General features: G+C 45.2%; 1 protein-coding gene across 5 annotated transcripts in view; it reads right to left on the bottom strand.

Moving 5' to 3' along the window:
* Window positions 1-8,564: 8,564 nt before the first annotated feature.
* NHSL1 (NHS like 1) overlaps window positions 8,565-23,757 on the bottom strand; it is a 126,247-nt gene continuing 111,054 nt past the window's right edge. For 4 of the 5 annotated variants that reach the window (XM_032407791.1, XM_032407796.1, XM_032407794.1 and 1 more), the window contains exons 5-8: window positions 23,460-23,591; window positions 14,610-17,840; window positions 13,969-14,101; window positions 8,565-9,605 (exon numbers count right to left, since the gene is read on the bottom strand). In XM_032407791.1, coding sequence (XP_032263682.1) covers window positions 8,870-9,605; window positions 13,969-14,101; window positions 14,610-17,840; window positions 23,460-23,591 — 4,232 coding nt within the window. In that variant the 3' untranslated portion in view covers window positions 8,565-8,869. The remainder of the gene's footprint in view (window positions 9,606-13,968; window positions 14,102-14,609; window positions 17,841-23,459; window positions 23,592-23,757) is intronic. The other variant, XM_032407793.1, reaches the window with a different exon arrangement.

The following is a 23,757-nucleotide window of genomic DNA, read 5'->3' as shown; positions in this document are numbered from 1 at the left end:
TAAGCCCAACTTGAGGGCTCCTCCTTATGACCTTACCGAAACCGAATTATTTTCCAAAGGCCCCATCTCCAAACAACAGCCACATTGGCAGCGAGGACTTCGTCGTGTGAACTTGCGGGAAGGGACACAATTCGTCCCATAGCCGTTATGTTCCATGGGAAGGCCCAGAGGACCCGCCGTTCGGCAAGTGGCACAATTACATGCCCCTGGGAAGGCACATGTGCCAGGTGTATGAGCAAACCCAGGGTGCTCAGCAGCGGCTGTCCTCTGCCCTGGAGGCCGGCGGGACAGGTTGGGGAGGGGTCTGGCTCGCCGAGGCAGCGGTGTGGGTGATGAGCAGACTGTGACGAGCCCAGGTGGCAGCACTCGTTGCAGAAACCAGGGAGCGTTGATCATATTGACCACTAAGGTCAAAAGGGCAGCCAAGGGGGCCTATCCTGTAAAGACTTACGGAGATGGTTAATAGAACACGGCATCTGGAAGGACACAAGAGATGGGGTAGCCAACAAGGGTAATGCTCTTTATACATAATCAAAGAGAGCAGGAGTGGATAAGCAGGGGGCTGAGATCACCCCTACCACCGCCCCCCACCCCCCACCCACAACACGGACCTCTTGCCCAGTTTCCAGAGTTGAGTCTCTTTTCAGACTCAAAACTCACTGAAGAGGTGGTTGGGTTCCCAGGAAAAAGGTCCCCGCAATATTTCAGTAAGTGTGCACACTAATGAGTCCCCCAGTATTTTTCTAAAGTGACCTGTGTCCATTTACTCAGGTGGCTGTACCCTGGAGACACAGAAATACCCAGATATGCTGGGGTCCAAATTGACATTGGATGCCCAGAAACCTAGGGTGTCATCATAGTTCCTCTCCCCCATTAAAGTGGGAGCATATGGAGGTTAGAAAATAAATGGAGTTCTAATCAAAGTTTGCTTCCACTTGGTCCCCTGGGTCTGCAGACCGACCACCGGTTATTGCCTCAATCCCTAAATGTATAATTAAGATTGACATACTTGGAAGGTAGGATAACCCCACATTGATTCTTTGACCTCTGAGGAAAGAGTGTAAGCTTCTAACCCCCCTCTTCCTGAATCAAAAACAGTATTCCCTTGAGCAATGTTTTTAAATATCCCCAGGTGGACACCCACTTCTAGCTGTGATGGTGAAACAGGAACCAGACATCGAAAGCCCACAGCACCTGACTCGGATCTCAGAGAAGGGTGGGGGGCAGGGGTGTGTGGAAAGGTGAGTTCAATGACTGTCCAAGCTTATGGTTTCAAGGCTCTTTCTAAACAGCAAAGCATGGAGGGGGAAGCCAAACAGAGACCACTAACCTCACTGAGTTGAGAAGACAGATCAGTGTTAGGGGATGCCAAAGTGAACAGAATTTGTTCAGCAGCATAGAGGCATAGAGGATGAAGAAACACACACACACACACACACACACACACACACACACTTCTATATATCTGCAGCGAGTCCTCTTAAGTTCTTGGCCAAGCACTGATCTGTGAAGGTATAAGAAGAAACTACCCAAGCCATGAAATGAACAACTGGAAAACAGAAAAAGAAATGATTCACAGATCATATTTCAGGCTGGGAACAGTTTTTGTTTTTGTTAGCAAGAGTGGAAATAACTCATAATGTGTGGGGTATCAGGTAGTGCCCTCACAAGGGTATTACCTTAGTAATGAGGTTAAACTGTCTAAACCAAAGACTTTTCTGGACCTCCCCTAAAGATGCTTAAAAGCAAGCCTTGAAAGGATCAAACTAATTCCCAGAAACTTGGCTGTGCACCAGAATAAAGCCCAATACTATTTAAAGGAATACAACAAACTCCCTCTACAAACAACCGAATTCCCAACATTCAATAAAAAAAAGTTTAGAAAAATATACAAACAGAATATTATGACTCATAATTAGGAGGAAAAAATCACTTAGGAACAGACCTAGATGTGACAGATAGGAAGGACTTAGCATAGCCCATGTGATCTGGCAGACCTATGCTATTGGAGGTGTCAGTGGTGAAAAAAAAAACCAATGTAGAATTTATGACAAGCCCCAGGGAGAGAATCTCAATGCAAGTCCCGGGGTTCCTGAAGCAAGGCTTGCTAACTGCAGGAGAGTATGACATGCTTTTTAAAAATAGCTTCAGGGGGCGCCTGGGTGGCTCAGTTGTTAAGCATCTGCCTTCGGCTCAGGTCATGATCCCGGAGTCCTGGGATCGAGCCCCGCATCGGGCTCCCTGCTCAGCGGGAAGCCTGCTTCTCCCTCTCCCACTCTCCCTGCTTGTGTTCCCTCTCTCGCTGTCTGTCAAAAAAAATAAATAAAATCTTAAAAAAAAAAAAGCTTCAGGTAGGCTGCAGGGCCCTGGGAGAGATGCAACCATGAGACCCCATGTGATGATGTGTCCAGAACTGCCCATCTTACCTAGTTTCTGTCATAAAGTTGGTAGGACCAGTAGCAGTTCGTCATGAGATAGAAATGATATATCCAGGAGCAATCATGAACAGGACCAGAGTACATAAGCAAGCTGCATAAGCAGGTTGCCCAACCTCCCATGTCATCATGGTTGCACCCAACTGCCCCCCCTTCCCTCCCTCTGGTTATTTGGAGGACATGTATGATAGCTGAAGGAAGAGGGAAAAGCTTAAACTTGGCATACTGATGACTTGGCTTACTCTTGAGGGTGCAAGATGAATAGGGACAACAGCTGGATTACACCCTCACTCAGGGGTGATGATGAAAGACAACTTTGGGGAAAAAATTTCTGTGATCTTTCTGGAAAAAAAAAAAATAAATAAGGCAGGGTTTTTGATAATGGACCTGGTCATTTACTTTGCCAGGGAAAAGGTGAAATATACCTGGAGTCATGGCAATGGCAAATGGCCTGGCCAACGGGTCAGGAGTTTGGAGAGGGAAAAGAAAAAAGGATTACTGAGACAAGGAGGTCTGGGGATAGAGGTACGTGGATGGACATATGGGAGCAGGGACAGAGCATGAAAAGCACTGCTTCAGATGTTAATGCCTTGTGTCCAGGGTCCAGCAAGCAAGAAGAGTCACCATCTTGTCAGGGCTAACTAACCTGGAGTATAAAAGGAGGTAAGCCTGCTATTACGTGATGTGTGGAACTCAGGACACCCACTTGCGGCACCCCTTATACTCTTTGCCCAGTTGGAACTGTGAATGGACAAGGGTAGCAACCCTAGTCCCAGAATGGTTTGATTCTCAGGACCTCAGAACCCTCGGGAATGACAGTTTGGTTCACACCATTAGGAAAGCCAGCGAGAGGAGCAGAGGTGGCAGTTTAAAGTAAAGGACACGGAGGGAAGGATGAGTATCAGATGTGGCCCCAGGCCAATGGCAGAAAGGGCTGTAGTTGGTCCCACCATGCTCCTTTTCTCCTCAGGAAGAGAAGGCCACCAAAGCCCTGGAGGAGTGGCTCTCCATGTTTAGGGGTGGTGGGGAGAGGACCTACAAGGTGCAAGGGGAGGACCGTGGCAAGCATGGAGATGTGCCACTTAGATCTCCTTTCAAGACTTGCCAGCCAGCTGCAAATAGTGTGGTTGGTTGACAGCCTCTAACTGTTGGCTTCATCAGGGGCCACCTTAGCTTTCAAGCTGAGGTCATACTATTCCCAAATCAGAAAGGGTTGGTGGCCAATGATCACACTAAGTAGTGGAAATTAAAGGCATGCTTTTCTCAGCGCGGCCTCTTAACCAAAGACCAAGCAAGGCAGTGGTAAAGGACCTAGCTGTTTCTGTCCAACACAGGGCCCTCTAGTGAGCCATCTTTCCCCCAGAGTTCCCATAGGTTAGGCAGACGTGTAAGGTCAGTACTGCAATCTGACAGCTCTCCTGGCCTCATCTTCCTTCTTCCCTTTTCCTTTTAAAGGTGTTACACTCCAGTAAAGCCTTAGGCATTCTTCATGGTCTTGGTGTCTACTTCCTGAGCTAGCACAGAAATACAGGAACTTTTCAGTAGTTAAAATAAAGGCTCTGAGGTGGGAAGTAGCTTCGCTAAGGGACAAAAAGGAGAGTAAGGCTAGACCCTTTGAGTGAGGGGAACAGTGGCAGATCTGAAAGGCCCCTGCAAGGTGTTAGAATTCTAGTCTGATGGTAATAGTCTTTGAAGGGTTTCAAGCAATGGAGGGCTATGAATTGTCTTTAAGAGCTTATTTTGTATGGCAAATTAAGAGTGACTGAAGATGCACCACAAAGACAAGACCAGGTGGAAAGCTTTTCTAAGAGTCTGGGTAGGAGACAACAGCTTGGACCAGAGAGGCAGCAGGGGAACTAGTGAGAAGTGATTGGATTTGTGAACTATTTTGGGAGTATGGCTGACAGGACTTGCTGAGGGTTTCGATGTAGGTGAAAAGGAAACAGGCCACAAGAAGGAACCCCTAGATTTGGGGCCTAAGCCATAGTGGGTAATGCTTTTAATTGATAAGGTAGAGATGTGTGTGTGTGTGGGGGGGGCAGTATATATATATATTTTAATACTATGGGATTAGATGTAGTCAACAAGAGTATAGAAGGCTAAGAACCAAGGCAGGTCCTACCATTCTCCTTATAAAATCTTCATTGTTTCCCAATACCACAGAACAAAACCCAAATTCCTTGGGAGGACATACCAGGCCCTCTACATTCTTGCCGGAGACGACCCTTCCAGTTTCATGTCCTACTACGTTTTTCTAGAGACATTTTAATTACCTGGCTTCCTCTAAACACTTGGCCTCTGCGTCTTTGCTCGTGCTATCCCCTTCATTTGGAGTGTCCTTCTGCCAGCTTCCCCTGCTTGGTGAAACCCTCCTTATCTGTAAAGTCTTAGTTCAGGTTCAACATCAGTCCCTCCCCCCATCTACCTAGTCAAAAGCAATGACACTTGGGGCACCTGGCTGGCTCACTCAGTAGAGCATGCGACTCTTGATCTCAGGGTTGTGAGTTTGAACCCCACATTGGGCGTAGAGAGGGCTTAAAAAAAAAAGCAAGGACACCTTCCTCTGAGAACCTTATCCCTCACTTATCCCTCAACTGCAAGTGAGTGGAAAAATGACTTACCCAGTGTGCCTAGAGGTAGACAGCCCAAGGCTGGTGCAGTGGCTCTAGAGATAATCAATGGACCAGGCTCCTTTCTCCTCCACCTTCCACAACATGTGGCTTTCAACCCATTGGTGCTGAAAGGCTGGAAGAGTACGGCTCCTCTTCTAGCCTCCCATTCATTCAGGGAGAAAGGGAGAAGGGAAGCCATGAGAGATGGGGCTGGCTCCTGTATCAGCAACCTTCCTGGAGATTTCCAGACTACTGCTCATGTCTCATTGGCCAAAACTGTGCCCTCCTGACTATAGGGGAGGCTGTGAGGTACAGTGTTTTGGTTGGGTGCATCGCCAGCTTGAATCCATGTCAGGTGTTCCAGTGGTAAAGGAGAACACACAGCGGGTCAGGTCCCAACAGGGTTTGCTGTGGAGCCCATTCTTCCTTTTCGTCTGACACGTTTTACAGGAGAGTTGGCAGTGTGTGTGTCTTTTTTACTAGATCTGAAGCCTCTCAAGCCACATTTTTTAATCCTAGGACTCCCTCACCTTTACCTAGCACATTAGAAGTATTTAATAAAGGGCTTTTTTTCATTGCCAAACAAATGACTAGATCGCTCTAGTGCTTTTCTATGAGTAAAGGCTTGCCTGTGTAGAAGGTAGTTTAGAGCAGCTCATTGAAAGAAACTATATTACAGTAACTGAATAGCTTACTACAGAAAAACAGGTCTCAAAATCAAACGGACCTCAAGAGTCAGGTCCACGTTTTGTTTGAAAGACCCTCTTTCCAACCCCATCCTCGAATAAGATCCTAATACCCACCCAAGCATATTATCCTGTTGTACTCATTTCATGATGGAACCTCAGCAACATAAACGGTTATTCACCTTCAGTTAATATGCTGAAAACACATTAAGGCAGAACCAATAAAGCCAATCCCATGCTTCACCTGTCCTACCAGGATGCCCATCACAGAACTGGGCATGGTGCCCAGATCGAGATGTGGAAATGCCTCCTTTCTTCCCCTTGCCATTGTGACTCCCCACGCAAATATACTCACATCCCCACAGGAGAAGCAATGGTTTCAATCAACATTCTTCAGAAGTAGGAGGGCAGAGATCAGACCAAAGTTGAGGAGGCTTCCCACTGACAGACAACGTGGTCATTTGTCTCTCCCCCAACTCTCAGGACAAATAAGGGGGAAATAATTTAGCCCTAGGGCTTCTATGATTATCTGGCACTTACAGTCTCAGGATATAAGGAAGGGTGACACGTCTACGCTCACTGAATTTTTAAAGATGAAATGGTCTGTTAGCAGCGAGTCCTCACAGAGAAATAAAGCAGCAAAGCTAAAAACACCGTAGGTTTCAGGGGTGAGTCTAGATTCTTGTCTCCCTATGTCTCCACACGCACGCCTGTGAACAGTCCTCGCATCCCTCCACATGCCACATCACCTGAACTATCAGTCAATACATTATTCATTTTTTATTCAAGAGTCGAGAGGACATTATTCAGAGTTGTTTTTCCATATGTCCTTTTAGATGGCACCATCCACAGTGTCTGTGATGTTCTATCTCCTCTCTGTTGGGTCCCCACCTCCCACAGGAGCCTTCTGGTCTTCACTGCTGTTCTGTTTGTATCCAGCAAAGCACTCAACGGTTCCGTGAAAGGAAACCTACCTTATTATTCAAAACTGCGTGTACAAACAAAAAGAAATAACGTTCAAATATTTACTTTACAATTGTTTTATTCAAAGCAAATTTTAAAACCTAATGTTTTTTTCTTTAAAAACGGGGATTTTTTTAATAGTTTTATAATTAGTTTTGATGTTGTTTATACCTTTGACATAAGTGATTTATATATTAAGTTAAAGTTTTCTGATTATTCACGTACATTCTAATCTTCCTTAGGGAGCTATGAGAAGATTTCATATTCAAAAGCCAACACCACTTTTCTAAAATTGAGAAGAAAAAATCCTTGTGCCCAATGTAGTGGACAATTGCTCCAAATGGTAAAAAGTCCTTTAGCCTTCAGCCAAATGTTAGGTCTTGATTTCTGGTTGTGTGAAAAGAAGTGTTTTGTTTTCTTCAGAGAACGGAAGAAGTCTTATTCTTTAGGTTTGTTTTTGTCTCAAAGCCATGTCTAAAATGGATATCTAAAGTTGTAAAGTATAACAAACCCTTTGATAATCTGGCCTGTGTAGTCCAACTTTTCAATTACATTTTTATACCCAAAAAGATAACCACTGGCAGCTGCATTGTACCCAGGCCAAAAATCTCAGTATTGTCCTCTTAGGTCCTTCGAATGAAGAAGACAAGACTTATTTTACTTAGCCAACAAATACAGGAGTCCAAGTACACGTCAGTTGGGAGGGAGTGGGAGAAGGAGGTCACAAGAATAGGACATAAAAATAAATACTTTACACACTTTTCTCCCATGCCTAAGAGTATTAAAATTCTAACTGGAGAAGATTAGAAGGTAATTAGCCAACTCAATTCCTTATAAAAAATATAAAAACTCACAAACCAGATGATGCAAAAAATCTTTTTAATCTAAAAACTCATTTCCCAGGGCTAATTAATAGCCAAGCCCTGCCAATTGGTATTAGTTTGACTAACAAGAGCTATTCAGTATTTTCTTCCAAGTAAGGTAATATATAATCGATTCTGATAAACCTTTCTAAATGAGGACATGATACTGTAGGCAGTTCAAGGAAAAAAATAGCCATACCTTTTTCTTTGGTGTAACCAAAAGGATATCCAAAAGTTAGCAAATGTTGACGTTTCAAGTGATAAGAAACTGCCAAATGGAAGTTTAAACTCTGGTAAAAACAGTCGTACAAGGAAAATCTCCACCCACAGTTCTGTAGTGCAAGTTTTCAAATTTAATTCTGAAAAAGAATCTCATTGAATAAGCAGGAAATGGCTTCCAGCAGCGTATCGCGCGCCCCCTCGGCTCTCACCCTCTGCGCGTGCGCACCGTCGTGCTTGCCTCCAAGGCCGCCTCCGCGGCTACTCAAGGAGCGGACTCCGTACAAAAGGACCCACGTGTCTCAAAGTCAGGCTCAAAGTCGTGTGTCTGTGGCTGCAGAGCAGCAGGCTCCGAGTTACAGCGCTGCCCCCCCCACCCCACGCGTTTCCCATTTTCACAAAAAAGAGAGAAAGCCCCCTCCTGCCCCGGGAAAAAAGTACCTGAGCCCGTTAGTCAGTTAGCCCTTTCCCATCGTTTTGGGTTCATCACGGCATGGCTCGCCTCGAAAGCACACCGGGGCCCACATCCATGTGTCCTCTGCGGTGGCACCCGCGCGTCGGCCCCCTCTTGCTTAGAAGGAACGCTTCTCTCTCTCGTTCTTCGGGAACTCACTAATTTCCCAAAATGTAATACTTTTAAAGCAATTATTACTGCCTAGTCCAGAAGCCTCCATTCCTCTACCCAGCTTAACTGTGTTTCCTTCTCCTACTTCTGTACACGCTGTGTGTGTGTGTGTGTGTTTTAAATAAAAAGTGGTCAAAATGCGCGCACGCGCACACACACACACACCCCTCCACATACACACCCAGAATTTAGCAAAAAAAAAAAAAAGAAAAAAGGAAAAAAAAATCTTCCCCAGGAAGCACTTTCAGAAGTTAAGCTTCTACTTGCTTTTAAGCCACAGGGCAAGTGCCAAGTGAGTCCTACGTGATGCTCGCCTTCCGCTGCCGGGCTGGCGGCGCCTGGGCCCACGGCATGAACGCTGGGTGGGATCCACGGGCCAGGCAGGGAAGGGTACCTGTCAGGCTTTCCTAGAGCCACGTGCTGCGCGCCTCCCTCACCGTTACCTGAGAGATTCACACTCGTGTCCCTAGCTCTCTTCCCGCAGACGACCTCCACACTGTTCTGCTGGATCTGTGCCCTGGGCGCTGACCGTCCCCTCTGCGGGGCCAGGACCCTGTGCCTGCAGCGAGGCGGCCGGCTCCCCGCCACAGAGCGGGCTGCCCTTGTCCATTTCACCCCCCACCAGTCCATCCAGGGAACACCCCCTGGCAGCGCCCAGGGCCCAGCGAGCCCTGTTGTCTACAGGCTCCATGGCCTCCCCCTCGCCTTCCGAGATGACAGTCATGGGGCTGCTCTGGATCCGGTTCCGCATGCTGTACCTGCTGCTGGCTGCGGAAGGTGGAGTCCGACTGCGGCCGTACCTGGGGCCGGAAAAGGACAGACTGCGAGGCATCAAGCCTTCATTCTTGGCCCACTCCTCCTGGGCCCTCCTGTTCTTGCTTGGGGAGCAGCTGGATGGGCTCTCGGGCATGTCTGGCGAAGGCTCTGACCTTGACCTCTGGAATCTAGGGTCTGTGTTCTTTAGCATCTCAGCTGCAGACATGCGGGCACTGGCGTCTGACCGACTCCCCTTTTTTAGCAGCAGAGCTTTGAAGTTGTCACTGCTGGTGCTGCTCTTACGGACACTTCTCTGAATTGAGCCCACTTGCTTTGGGGACGCCAGGCTTGGGGCGGCACTGGTGGGTGTCACTGGAGGGGAGGGAGAATGGTTTCGGGAGTGATCGTCATCTGAATCTTTACGGCCGAGGACTTTCCGCTTGGATCTGAGATTTAATAACATTAAGATAATGGTTAATTCCCAGTGGGCCACGGGATGTCAGTCATACTGCATGCTTACGTCACCATTTATTAAGAGTTACTTTAATAGTTCACTGTATTATCATGTGAGCCCCTGACCCAGCTACGATAATGATTAACTTATGGCCATCTTTCTTTCATCTCGACCCTCACTGCATTATTTTGAAACACATCTCAGACATCCTGTTAACTTATTTTGGTGAGGATCACTTCGAAAGTTTCGAATAATTGTCATATTTTATCTAACTCTCCTATACTGGACAGATCCTGAGAGCATTTCAGTGCTGACCATCCTTTTTTCTACTCTTTCTTTTCTTGTTTGGTGCTAGCCCTTCGCTAACAGATAAGCCAAACCCCAGAATATCCCCTATCCTGAGGTAAGCTCCCACCTCAGGTTCTAGAACGACTCTACAACTCTGCATTCTTAATCATTCTAGAGTTTGACATAAAACCAGTCTTCCTTGGCTCTTATTGGACCGTATGTCAACTTCTAGAAATCCAGTTTTCCAGAAAACAAGAGTGAGCCTTCCACACCACATCCTGTTGCCTGACCGACTTCAGAAAACCTCTAACCTATCAAGAAAATCTAAGGAATGTGGGTGGAATGTGAAAGAGGAGGGGCCTTTAGGGAAAGTAAAATGTTTCCTGGAGGTGTTTCTTGTCCTCAGTCTCTAAGAACCTCACTGTTCCATGTGTTTTGTACTGAGAGTGATTCAGGGGTAATAAAGCAGATGAGCCAAGGGGCCCCTTGCTGGTCTCTTCATAAGAACAACTCAGTCTGCAAGGAATCTCTCGGCTAAGTGCAGGTTCTTTAAGGAAACCCGGTACATTTAATAAAATAAAGATATGGCTATATCTCTTTGTTTGCTATAAAATTCTAGAATATGCAGCAGGGAAAGATAAAGAGGATGCTATTGTATATACAGATAAAGAACTGAATTTGAGGCCTACCAACTTCTAGCTGTGTGACCTTGGGCAAGCTACTCACCTATGCTGCAACTTAGCTTTCATACTTGCAAAATGGGGGTAAGGATACTAACCCCATAGGTTTGTGAGGACTCAATGAGATAAAGAACCTCTGGAGTCACACAGACCTGGGTTAAATCCCACACTAAAGCTTCCTTGCTCTGTGACCTTGGACAAGTTAAAGTTTCTGATCCAGTTTCCTATCTGGAAAGGGAAATAATAGTAGGGAGTTCACACTTTATCAACAAAGATGAAAGCAAATAACAGCCATGAAGTGTCAGGCATGGAGGAGTGTCATTTAGGGAAATACAATTCTTCCTTCCTGCCACCAGGCCAGGCTTCAGGGCTGTTTTGACCTGGCCTGCACAGCCAGGTACAGGGGAGGATGGGCCCTTTCCAGGCTTCTGGCCAAAAAGAAGCCCCCAAAAACGCAGAAGACAGGAAGTGGTGAGGACTGAACACAAAGTCTGAAGGGTGGCCAGAGCTGACGTGGCACCACCCCTTTGAGACTGCAGACCCTGGCCTATGAGACTTTGGCTTGATGGCTCTGCTCAGTTGTCAACAAAGAGCAGCGCTCTGGAATACGTCAACGACCAGCCCACAAAACCCCCAGAAATAATAACATCTCAGAATCTTAGAGCTGGAAATGACTTTAGCTCGTTTGGTCTGACCAGAGAAGGTAACTGAGGCCAAAGAGTGAAGCCACACAGCTTCATCCAAGAACTAGGACGTGACAGAGTATCTTCCCACCGATAGTGCATGACCTCACCACCTCCGGAGGCTCCTTCTCAAAAGCACCTCTGTTCATCTGATTCTTGCAGGGACTGCTTTGTAGCCTCCGTTTTTGTTTGGTTTTTAAAACGTGAGGGTGTACTGAGACCCACACATCAAGCCACGGCTACACTTGATTCAAGTTATGGCCTTTAACTGTGGATTTCAAATTAAGAGAGGAGATGGGAAATTATAAAAGTTTTGTTGTTTCTCAAGTGCAGTTGCCCCCTGAAAATGAGGATTCAATCTAAACATATGAATTCTCTGCATCTACACATGTCTATGTGTGTGTACACACTGCACACACGTGTGTATTTCTAAAGAAGATGGCTAGAAAAAGTGCTCAAACAGTTAACACTGGCTTGAAAACTAATTACTTCAATGAATATAAAAATTTCACACCTCAACTGGTGTTCTACATTTTCCATCTGGCTTTAAATCTGAAATGAATTAATTTGCATTATAAAATTTGAAAGCTGTGGTGCAGTTTAGATACTCTTTCTTTTAAATTATTAGCTTAGGTGCTGAAGAACATAAAATAAAATAAAGCCCTAAAAATCACAGACTTCACATGGATTTTTCTTATGTCTGCTAATACATTATCAATGCTAAAACAAAACTTAGCAGGTGTCCTTGCTCTCTTTGCGATCCATACTTGGCCTCTATTTCTATCATGTGTACAGAGAATAATAGAGACTGGCTGATTTCCACATCTGCAGTAGAGAGAATTCACTAGTAGGAGGAACCACAGATTTCTCAGTGCCTTAAGAAGCTTCCCAAAGTAAAATATGGACGCGACCTTTGGCATATTTTTCAGAAAAGGACGTAGTAACTTGGCCCCACAACAGTTGGGTTCCTCACCGAGACCAAGTTATTTAGTACACAAAGCAACCAGCAATACGTCTTCTCTGTGGACTGCTACTATAAATATATATGCGTACATGGTTAGCAACCCAGTGCATTCCAGGCTAAATGAAAGACACTGAGTCTTGGAAGAATTCCTAAGAGTTAAATTCCAATTGGTTTCATTTAATTCAGAAAATATTTATTGAGTGCTTATTATGTGTCTAGCATGGTTAGAGTTAGAAACATCTGTGTAAACTTCTAGAAATGCCACTAAAGTTGGTTTCAAAGGATGGAGCATTTTCATTTCACTGTTCTGAGAAATAATTTAGTAAGAAACTACCTCTTTCTTTTTTTATTTGATTGTTTTTTATTTAAATTCAATTAGCGAAGGTATAGTACATCATTAGTTTTTGATATAATGTTCAATGATCGATTAGTTGAATATAAAAAATCCAGTGCTCATCATATCACGTGCCCTCTTTAATTTTACTCAGCCATCAGAAAGGATGAATATCTATTTACCTCTTTATTTCTAATGAGATCAAAGATACCAGTCAGATGATGTTAAAGAGGCAGTCTTTAGGATCTTTTGGGATATTATACCAATACTAGGGCCAAGAGGTAAAGAACAAAATTCTTGACAAACACCTAATTCCCCAGCTTGGTTCCACCCCTCTCCCCCTAGTTAGATATTTATATGCTGCATGGGGGATTTCAAATCAGGACAGCCCTATGCTTTTCATCTCACGCAACAGCCTTTTCAGTTAGATTCCAAGAATTGGGGAAACAGTCCTGACACAAGGTTGTTTACATAGAGAATCAAATGATTTTTTTAGGATTCTTTGTTTCAGGAAAAAAAAAAAAAAAAGGGAACTCCATTCAGCGCAGTATACGGCCTTGGCAGCATAAGGACATTCATAAGAATTATTTGAAAATACTGTGGTAAAGAAGTCGAGAAGGAAGCAAAGGGTTTATATAGCATTGTGGTTGAAAGTCCTTGCACATATACAATCTTATCTTACAATGACACTGTTGTGAGTACAGGCTGTTTACACCCAGAAAAAAGGTAATATACATAGTTTTCGTGCTAAATCATATTCACTCTCTAAGGTGACCACATGCAAAACAGTTCAGGCAGTTATTTTGAAAAATCTACATTTTTTTAAAAACCCAACAATTTCTCACGCCAGTAGATGGCACTAACAGTATACACTAACAAACAAATTTGATTCCTTCCGCTCCTGCTTTGAAAAGATTGTATTCTTGTATTGAAACATTTAAGTAGCCAAAGACAACTGCACTAAAAAATCCTATTTCTATAAAATAAAAATAAAAAAATAAAAATAACACCTTTAGGAAAAAAGTCCTGTAGAGCTGGTCTGTGTATCTTGTGTCCACAAAACACAGCATCGCTCATCCTGGACTGGACTATCGGTTGCTCGAATCCAACTCTTATAAATACTCCGTCATATGACTGACACATTGCATTTCTTGCCACCAAGCGCAGTGCCGAGCAGAAGGCACCACATGGAGTCTCTGTCCCCCCACGTCATCATAAAAATCAGTGGAACAAAGTAAAACAGAAATTGGGAGTCAGAGGAAATAAAAATATAGAAACACACTAAAAATAAATAATCAAGCTAATGGGTAACAGAGAAAAAAACTCAAGGAAGACAAATTGAGGAACCATTTAGAAAGGTAGACTCATAGAGTTGATCAAAATTAAGAGGAAGGAGTTTTAGGTACCTGTGAATAGCTGCAAAAAGGTCTTCTGTGGTCCGGGGTCTACTGGGGGTCATCACCTCATCACTCCCTTCTTCCCTAAGGGAGTCACAGGCCTCCGAGGAAGGACCAGCCGCGTCAGGCTCTGGAACCCCAGCTACAGAGAAGCAAGCAGACACACGCAGCTCGCACAAGGGACTTGAATTTCAGTCTTCAGCCAGCCTTCCCACTCTGCTGTGCTTGCCATTCCCGCTAACGGAGGAGCCACAGGGCAAGGCAGGCAGCGGGCTCTGTCGTCTGATCTTTTATTTTGATCACAAGAGCCAAAGCGAATTCTTTTCTGTTGAAGTCTAGAACTCCTACTGAATCTCTCTTAAATTTTGTTGTAACATTTCTCTGCAGCTCTCCAGAAGGGAGATTACTGCTCACTGCTATTTAATACCTTGTCTGCTGCAGACCACCCTACCCCTCTATTTTCTGACGTTCAGTAAGCAATACCGTGAGATTTAGATTTTTTTTTAATTTCCTAAAATGCCAAGTCGGGAACCCAAGTGTGAGGCACACGGGCAGCCCACATGCTGCTGGCTTTCCCGGGAGCACGCACCAGCCCTCTCTTGTGCCTTGCTGCATATGGTCGGAGGGGAATGAGAGAAAAGCATACTCACGCCCTCCGTCCTGTAGCGACAGGCAGCTCTCCACGTTGCCCCCACCATCTGCACTGTTCCCGGCACCTGGCTCCTCCTGAGAGGGGGCTGGCGCTGCATCGGGCTGCACCATGGGGACATTGGCTTTCACTCTACCCGGGGATGCGGATCCTGCAGCTCCGCCCTCAAGAACCGAGCTGCCAGAGCCCGTCTCCTCAGCACCAGCCCCGGCTCTACAACTCTCTGGTGCCTCTCCCCTCGTGGGGCTAGGTGATGCTCCGCTCACGTTCTCCGTTGTGAAGTCTCTCTGTGGAGGTGGCACCACGAGGAACAGTTTGGGCTTCTTGGAAATGGGGGGTGGCTTCCTGCTGGGTGAAGGGCCGGGGGGCTCCTGGCGCGGGGCGGCCCTGGGGCCCGGCCCAGTCTCTGCCGCCCCGGCGCTGCCCAGGCTGCGGCTCAGGAGGCCGCGCTCGGTGGCACCGTCCTGGTGACCCTGACTCAAGCTCTTGGCAGGAGTCGGCGGCGAGCTTGTCACAGAGGCAGGCTGGCTTTCACTCTCCATTTCATTTATGCTATTTCGGGATTTCAAGAAAGCAGATGGCTTTAAATGATACTGGGGAACAACCGGAGTTAGTTTTTCCTGAGGTACTTGTTCATATAACAGCGCTTGCTCGGTTCCTGAGTTCTTTTTCACGGGCCTCAACTGTACCATCTGCAATGCTTCCGTGGTTATCAGGGGCATGGCGGGTCTGCTGCCCTCCTCCCTGCTAGAGGGCTGCCGAAAGGCCTCCCGGGAGCAATCTGGCTGGCCAGATTTTTTAAAAGAAGGCCTGGCATCTTTCATCCATTTGGGGTCAAGGGGTGGGGCAGGCGGGGGAGCTGAGGAGGGTCCGAAAGCGGGGGCGGGCGGCAGGGAAACAGGTGCACCCAGAGTAAGGGGGCTAGGTGCCCTGGCGGGAGGAGGAAAGCATGCGCTGGTGGGGGGAGAGAAGGGGGTGAGAACTTCTGGCGGTGGAGGGGGGAAGAGGGGAGACCGAGGCAGAGAGCCGTCAGGGGACTCTACTAAAGGTGGGGGAGGAGGAAGGAAAGGAGACCTGTCGGCAGGACATGGTGAGGGAAGAGAGGGGAGAGGGGCAGCAGCAAGGGGAGAGGCCAGCACCGAATCCAGCTTCTTCACGGTCCCGCTTCCTTCCGTGGAAGTATTGGAAGACAGAGACGTGGACGAGGAGGAGATGGATACTGAAGATAGCAGAGAGGACTTCCTTTCTGGCACCTTGGGCTTGGTCTTCCCCTTCCCGTTCGCTGGTGACGCTGATTTTAAAAACACAGGCACAGGGGTGAGTGCTGTGGGTGTATTCGACTGGCTGGAATACCCACTGGACGGAGAAGTGACTCTGTGGGGCTTCTCCGGCGATGTGATCTTTGGTTTGACGGAGCCACCAGGCACCTGGGGCATCACGGTCCTGGCTCCCTCCTGCACGTGGTGGACTGGCCCGTTCCCTGCCGGCGCGCCGCTGCCTGCCGAGCAGCCCCCGCCGGCGGTCCCGGGGTCTTCCTGCATGCCGGTGTAGTCAATGTAGTAACCCCAAGGGTCCGTGTACTCGGACTTGACGCTGCTCGTGTCGCTCTGTGCCGGCGTGGCTCCGCACAGGGCGTACACGTTGGGGGTGGTGGCCGAGGTCAGGCTGCTGCCCGCGCTCACCGTGCTCTGGCTGCGGGAACGAGGCAGCCAGGGCTCTTCGAAGTCACTGCAGGGGCTCTGGGAGGGCGAGCTGCCGCCCTTGCCCGGGAGGTTCAGCTGCAGCGAGTGCTGGAGCGAGGCGATCAGACTCTCGTTCAGCGCCTGCCCGTTCGACTGGACGCCCTTCTTGGGAATCCTGCGCAGGGAGTCCGTCCGAGAGGGTGGCAGAGGCGGCTTCTTCGCTTTCTTCAAAGAGATGTTTCGCGAAAGGGACTTGTCATGGTGGTGTGACCGGTCCCCTTGGTTTTTCTGAGCTCTCCCATCAAAAACATTGACCACACTGTGCCTGGGGTTCCCAAAGTCATCACTACTGTACTGGTTTCCAGATCCGTGTTCCGGGTCGGGGTGCATAGACGTGTAGTAGCCATCGTGCTCTTCTGAATACAGGGACCTGGCATCATCTTTGGTGGAAGTTTGGTCCAAACTACAGCTGCTCACATTACTTCCGGGAGTGGAGTAGCCAGGAGCTGCCACATGTGCCTTCAGTGGGGATGCCTGCCCGATACCGGGGGCACTGTATTCCCAGGGCTCTGAGCTGCCAGGCCCTGTGCCTCCGGAATAACTGGACTCACTCTTGCCATCAACATCCTGGGTGTGGGCTGGAGAGCTCAGGTTGTTTTTACAGTTATAGCTCATGGCTTGGGATCCATTCTCCCGATTTGCTGGAGTATTTAGAGAGACCGCTGAGTCACAGAGGGACAACAGCGTGGTTGCAGCGGGGGAATGGGGATTATCTAAGGCCTGTGAAAGAATGCTGGGGTGACCCTCCGTCCAGTTCCCACTGGGAGACTGATGATCCTCTTTACTAGCATGCCTGGAGAGGAGGTGGTCCCTGGATTTGATCTTTGTGCATGAAGAGGAGCTGGTAATTTTACTGTCCAGCGGTCCTGAACTCTGAGCAGTGTGAATAATAATAATCTCCGAAGAGGAAGAGAGTGTGGCATTTGGGATGATGCTGGTGGAGTAGGTGGCGTGAGGAGAGACCACACACGCCGGGCTGATGACATTCTCAAAATGCCTCAGCTCCTGGGACTTGGGCCTCAAAAGCATTCCAGGCCTTGAGGCACCTCCTAAATTTTCATCTCCTTGTGGGTTGTGACCGCTCTGGTAGGGGTAAGTGCCATCCAGGTCTTCTGCGGGGCCCAGGGCACCCAGGCGTGGCTCGAGGGACTGAACACTCGCCCTCGCCCCAGAACGTGGGAGACTGTGGAAACCAGCATCGCTGTTGAGGCGAGAAGGAAACACAATGCCCGCAGAATCACTCAACACAGACATGTTCCCAGAGGAGCCTGAGAAGTGGCTCATCTGGGCAGCAATGCCTTGACCCTTCTGTGCCCGGATTCTTCTCATGGAAGGCGGTACAACTTTCACTTCCTCAGTCTGACAGCTGGAGTCCCTGGTTTCTGAGCGCAGCCCCGCAGACCGATAGCTATCAAGCCTTCCCAGTGTGGAGCAGTGGTCTGGGGAGTATCCTGAGTGACCACCGACATCATCTTGGCCAGTGCCTGATGCTGGAGATAAAGCAGAAAGGGGCTTGTTATCTAAAAATATCTTAGTTCATCACCTGTACCCTCATCCCCTTCTTACCCTGCTGTACTTAAAAATATATATATTTTCTATTTGATCTAGTTTCTTTTCTCCTGTAGGCACCTGAGTGAGAGTTTAAATACTTACTGACAGCTCCTAAAGTAAAAACCTCCATTATGAATTTCATGTACTTTTCTTGATTTGTACTTCAAATCCTCCTATAGATTAAGGCTACATATGGAATTCTGTTACTCTCTTTGAGATCAAGGCTAATTGCTCAGTGGAAGATTTACTTTTCAAATAACCTCCTTTTGGTATAGATTTCAAGGTGGCCTATCACCCACCAGGTGACTGTGCAGAGCATCTATCAAGCTGTGACCGTCTTTCCCAAAGACAGATGAATGGAGTGGTTCAACAGTAGGCTACAGAGAGACCATTTACAAGGGATACTGGTATAGAATGGTGTTAATTACATTAGTTTTTTATGTCAGAAGGAAATCCTAAGAAAAAATGATTTACAGGCCCATCTGTGTTTCAAACATTTCATTATTCATCTTACACCATTGTCATCTGTCTGTCAGTGACATTCAAAATCCAATAGCAATCTGTTGTGTTCTGGTGGGGAAAAAGCAGCAGGAACTGATCCAGTGAGCATTTCCTCAAATTAGGGTTATTCATTTCTTGGAGCTTTACAACCAAACTGAGAGTAGGTATATTTAAAGGAAAAAAAAAAAAAAAAAAAAAAGCATAAAGAGGGCCAAACAGAGAGGGAAATGGATGAGAAAAAAAACCCTTAAGTGTAGATAACAGTTAGATTTTAAGCTACCTAGAAAGGAACAGAAGCTTAAAAAAAAAAAAATCATGAAACCAACAACTTAGCCGAAGTGTAAAGAGAGAGAGATAGAGAATCAATTCATGCAGAGTAACCATTAGGATACATTAAATCTTGAAAAATAATAGCATAACCAGTTTCTCTCTACATTGTTTCAAAAACTTAAAAAAATCTCAAGTATGGGCTTTGCTGAGCAATGCAAGCTGAGTGCTGCGGGCATCACTGTTCACCTGGGCAAGGACACTGGTAGTGACAGGATTCCTGGGAACTCCCTCCCTATCCCACATGAATTAACCACATGTCCCTGACTGGATATAAAGCCTTTTGCTCATCTGAATAGCAAAGGATATTACAAATATGGCAGTGATTTTCTTGTATGAACCACAAAGGAGATGTCATCCTATGAGGAATAAAGCATAAAGTGCTTGTTCTTTCACTTGTGATGATGGAGAATATTTTCATACTTGTATCTTTTAGCAGAGAGCATCTATTTCCTCCCCCTACCTTCTGCCAGGCACACTCACTGAAGACAGACAGACAGACACAGACACACACACATACACATAAGGTTCTCCCTTAGAAAGAGAGGAAGTGGGCCAATGGGCAGGAGCAGGAGAGAAGTCCACTTTGGAAAACAAAAGATGATGTTTTTGTCACTTGGGATTTCAGAAGGTGGGAAATTGACTTGTTTGGCTGTATCAGTTTGTACCAGTTTGGCTCCAAATATTCAAGATACAGTATATCATCGATCATAGGGACCACTGTAGTTCTTATTCCCAAAACAGATCTTCTAATATTTTCATAGTACAAAAAGTGTTACATATTACAGGACACAAATGAATGCTACCTTGACTAGAATTAAATAACAGAAACAGACTATAAAAAGAGATCTGCAAACAAATATAGACCTCTAAGGTGCTGTGAAAAATCTTGATGGGTTGTATCTGATTTTACAATATAATGTAAAGAAATAATTATATATATTTTTTACTTATTACACAATACTACAAGGATGTCCAATTTTAAAAAACATGTTTTTACATGTAAAAAGCGTGATGACAGGGGCGCCTGGGTGGCTCAGTCGGTTAAGCGTCTGCCTTCGGCTCAGGTCATGGTCCCAGGGTCCTGGGATCGAGTCCCGCATCGGGCTCCCTGCTCAGCAGGAAGCCTGCTTCTCCCTCCTGCACTCCCTCTGCTTGTGTTCCTGCTCTCGCTGTGTCTCTTTCAAATAAATAACTAAAATCTTTAAAACAAAACAAAACAAAAAACACATGATGACAGATATCTACAGGTCAGTTAATTTAAGGTTTAATATGTGAATTCTTAAAAAGTTGTGTCTGGTCTTATGCTCTTAATGTTCTTAGTACAAACTATCAATAATTATTCAGAATGGGATTCCTTTATTTTTTTAAAGATTTTATTTATTTATTTGATAGAGAGAGAGAGAGAGAGAGAGAGAGGGACAGCATGAGCCAGGGGGAGAGGGAGAAGCAGACTCCTCACTGAGCAGGGAGCCCGCCGCAGGGCTTGATCCAGGAACCCCATGATAATGACCTGAGCCAAAGGCAGATGCTTCACCGACTGAGCCACCCAGGTGCCCAAGAGGGGAATTCCTTTAAATGAAGTTTTTTCTGCTTGGGGAAGAGCTATTGTTCCAGGAGTATCCAAACTATTCAGTAGCCAAATATAATGATATAACAACAAAATGATCCTGATCCTAGAAGATGAAACCTTGTGGTGGGTTGTTCAAATATGTTTCTATGTACATTTAAGATAATGAGAGTAAAGAAAAAATTAAAAATTTTGTCTGGTTCATTTAAATAGAAGGCAACAAATTATAAGCCATAAACTGCTTGAAACAGTAAATATCATACTTAACTTAGCATTATAAAGTGGCTCACCTCTAGAGTTCACTATTTATGGATTTTGAAGTGAAAACCACATACAATTAAGCACAATCAACTAATTCTGGAAGAATCTCTGGTTAGATTTTCAAAAATCCAAATCCCCAACAACTTGGGCAAGGTCTCGTGAATAGCAAGTATCTTTCCTAGTGAATGTCTTTTTTTCAGATAATCATTTCTCTTTTTATCTAATCTGTTTGACAAATTCCCTATGTTTCATATCTAGAAAAGACTAATTTTTTAAGGAAAATACTAAGTGTCTGTTTTTGAGAATCATTAGTTAGGTAGTACAAAACTCTGAAACACCAGATACCTTATAAGTACAAGATATTGGGGAGAAAGGGGAAGATCAACCAGAAGTCATAAAATGAAAAAAAAATGTATGATCCAAATTTTCTGCTAAATGTTATTTTCCCTTACTCTATCAATCGTTCCAACTAGCCTATCTATAAAACTACATTGTTATTTGTCTTTTTCTTTCTTTCTTTCTTTCTTTTTTTTTTTTTAAGTAGCTCTAACTTAGATACAGCTGTCTGTTGACCACCAGCTAGGATCCAGGTCATGTCACTGACTATGAAATGACATCAACTGTCTCCTGTTTGGCAATCACAATGCAATGATACGGGAAAGCTATTTTCTTTCCTCCAGCATTACTGGTGTTTCTATATTACATGCAAAAGAGAAATGAACATGGGCCCCGGGGACTCAATCATTTATTTTAAAAATAAAATTATAGAAGACATGATTTACCTAGCTGATCAGATCACTCTAGCAAGGTCAAAGAGGCAACTGAGTTATTGGCTCCATACTGGTTGGTTTAGTAATAAAAGTGATAAAAGTTCGTATTTCTGAGGTTCTAGAAATCATATTACATATATACATGTATAGAGTGTGGGGGGGAGACATACAGAGAGAGAATTCATACTGAATACTTGTGTGTATATATATCTTTACCTGGGACAAACTATTCTTATACTCTTTGCACAAAGCCATCCAAAACTTACCTATTTTGATGTATAGCCACTAAAATGTAGACTACCTCAAAATATCAACCTTGTTATCTTACAAAGGATCTGTCTTTAAAGTCATTCCTTCAGGTTAAAGAATGTCCCCTACAAGATCAGTTAAAATATAAATGTTACCTGAGTGCTGTAAAAAATTAGCCCATTAAGCATCTACTGAACATAAGAGTATGTACTAGTTTCTCACATTAGTTAGCTGTCACCTAAAGGGAAAAAAAAAATAATAAAGAGTCTGAAAGAATGAGATCCAGGAGGGCTGGCCCAGATCTGGAAGCAGATGCAGGCCACGAACCAAAGACAAATTTCATAAATCCTGTGGATGCAGTCTTGCCTTTGTATGTGATAAAACCCTGTGTTATGAAATAAGACGGGCACCTGTATGTCATCTGGGTCACTGGCACTACCTAGAGCAAAGGCAAAGCATTGCTATTCTTGTCCCACTGTGGCTTCACTCTGGAAGGCGGGGCGTACATAGGGTAGAACCAGAAGGCAGTAAAAGAGAGAATACCAGGTAAAGAAAAATGAGCCTTCCATCCCTAATTCAAGGCATTTAAGCAGGGGCACTGGGAAAAAACACATGGGAACGATGTCTGTAGCACTCGGAAGCTGCAATGCCACCTCAAAGTGCTGTAACAGATAGATCACCATAGCAAGGATAAACTCATTTTGACTCAAAGGCTCCTGGGCATGTTCAGAAATAATTATTCTGCATTTCTAGACTATAACCTTCAATAGTAAATAAAAGTAAAAACATCAGGTGAAAGCAACTATAAGGAAATCCCTCCACAGGCTGGCTGAAGACAAAGAGGTAAATTTCAAAATAGGTACTATTAAGTTCTCTACGATAATTATAAAAGCAGCTATTATGTTAACACAGAGTAAACATACAGTACCTGGCACCAAGTGCTTCACCTGTATAAATTCATTAAGTCCTCAAACAACTCTATGAGATGCTCTGTTAGCATCACCAAGCACATTATTTGAATGAGGAAGTAGACTCAGAGAGGTAAAGTAACCAGCTTGAGGCCACCCAGAGAGTAAGTGGCAAAGCTAGGGTTCAAAGCCAGGCAGCCTGGCATCAGAGTGCCTGCCCCTGACTGATATGCTCGGCAGCCTCTGTAGACATTCCCGATGGGCCCGTTAAAAACCAGAGAGAGGAAGTGAATATAGAAAGAAAGGATTATCCAGAGCATATATAAAGATAAGCAGAAATAATTCGGGTAAGTGAATTATGAAGTAAATGACCCTCTCCACCAGCACCCCCCCAAAGGGGGGGTGTCTTTTTTTCCTGTTTTTATCACAGGTTGAAAAGTACTGACCAGAAACCTATTGACATTGTTTCATTGGAAGTTCCATTAAGGCACTATCCAACACAAATGACTATTTCCTAGTGTCCCGAAATTTACTAATTATCCCACACTGCTGTCTCTTTGATGACAAAATGCCACCAACACTGTCAGTATGACTAGTGAAGTCCATATTCATAATTTAAAGTCCTAGGATGAGTTTTTAGTTTTATGAACACTTAAGATCTAAATGAAAGGTGAATTTCATTGTGGAAATACCCAATATGCAAGGTTCACAGAGATGAGGACATTACCGTACATTTCCATCATCCCAGTTAACAGTTTTCATATAAGCTCTTCCTGTCACCAAAATTCAACAAATCATCTGCACGGGATGTTAAGACTTGCACCCAGTGCCTCACGCAGGAGAGAAGCTGTCCCTCTGGGGACACCAAACGGCTATCAGAATGTATTGATCTCATAAGCACCAGGATGAGGTTAGCGTTGTAATGCTGAGCAGTAATGAGGGACAACAGAATACAGTTCTGATGAGCCATACCTAGCTCCTTCTGTATGTTGTCAGGGATTCCTGTAATAGTCTTTCTCCTTTTGACTTTCTTCGGTCGTCTTACCAGAGTGTCTGTGTAAATTAGAGACCGCCGAAGGCTGGCCTGGCGATCGAAATTCTCCCCTAATATAGAGTAGTAGAATAAGCAAAGCAAGGTTATTTTCAAGCAAGCCGACACCATGCACTTTCTTCCAGAAGCTTGTTGTAAAATGATAAGAAGGTATTAATAATGATGTTAGCCAGTCATATGATGATAAATGAATGCTGAAGGACAAAAAAAAAAAAGGAA

The sequence above is a fragment of the Phoca vitulina genome, unplaced genomic scaffold (genome assembly GCF_004348235.1).
Source record: "Phoca vitulina isolate PV1807 unplaced genomic scaffold, GSC_HSeal_1.0 scaffold9, whole genome shotgun sequence".
Classification (NCBI taxonomy): domain Eukaryota; kingdom Metazoa; phylum Chordata; class Mammalia; order Carnivora; family Phocidae; genus Phoca; species Phoca vitulina.
This window is presented reverse-complemented; position numbering and strand designations above follow the sequence as displayed.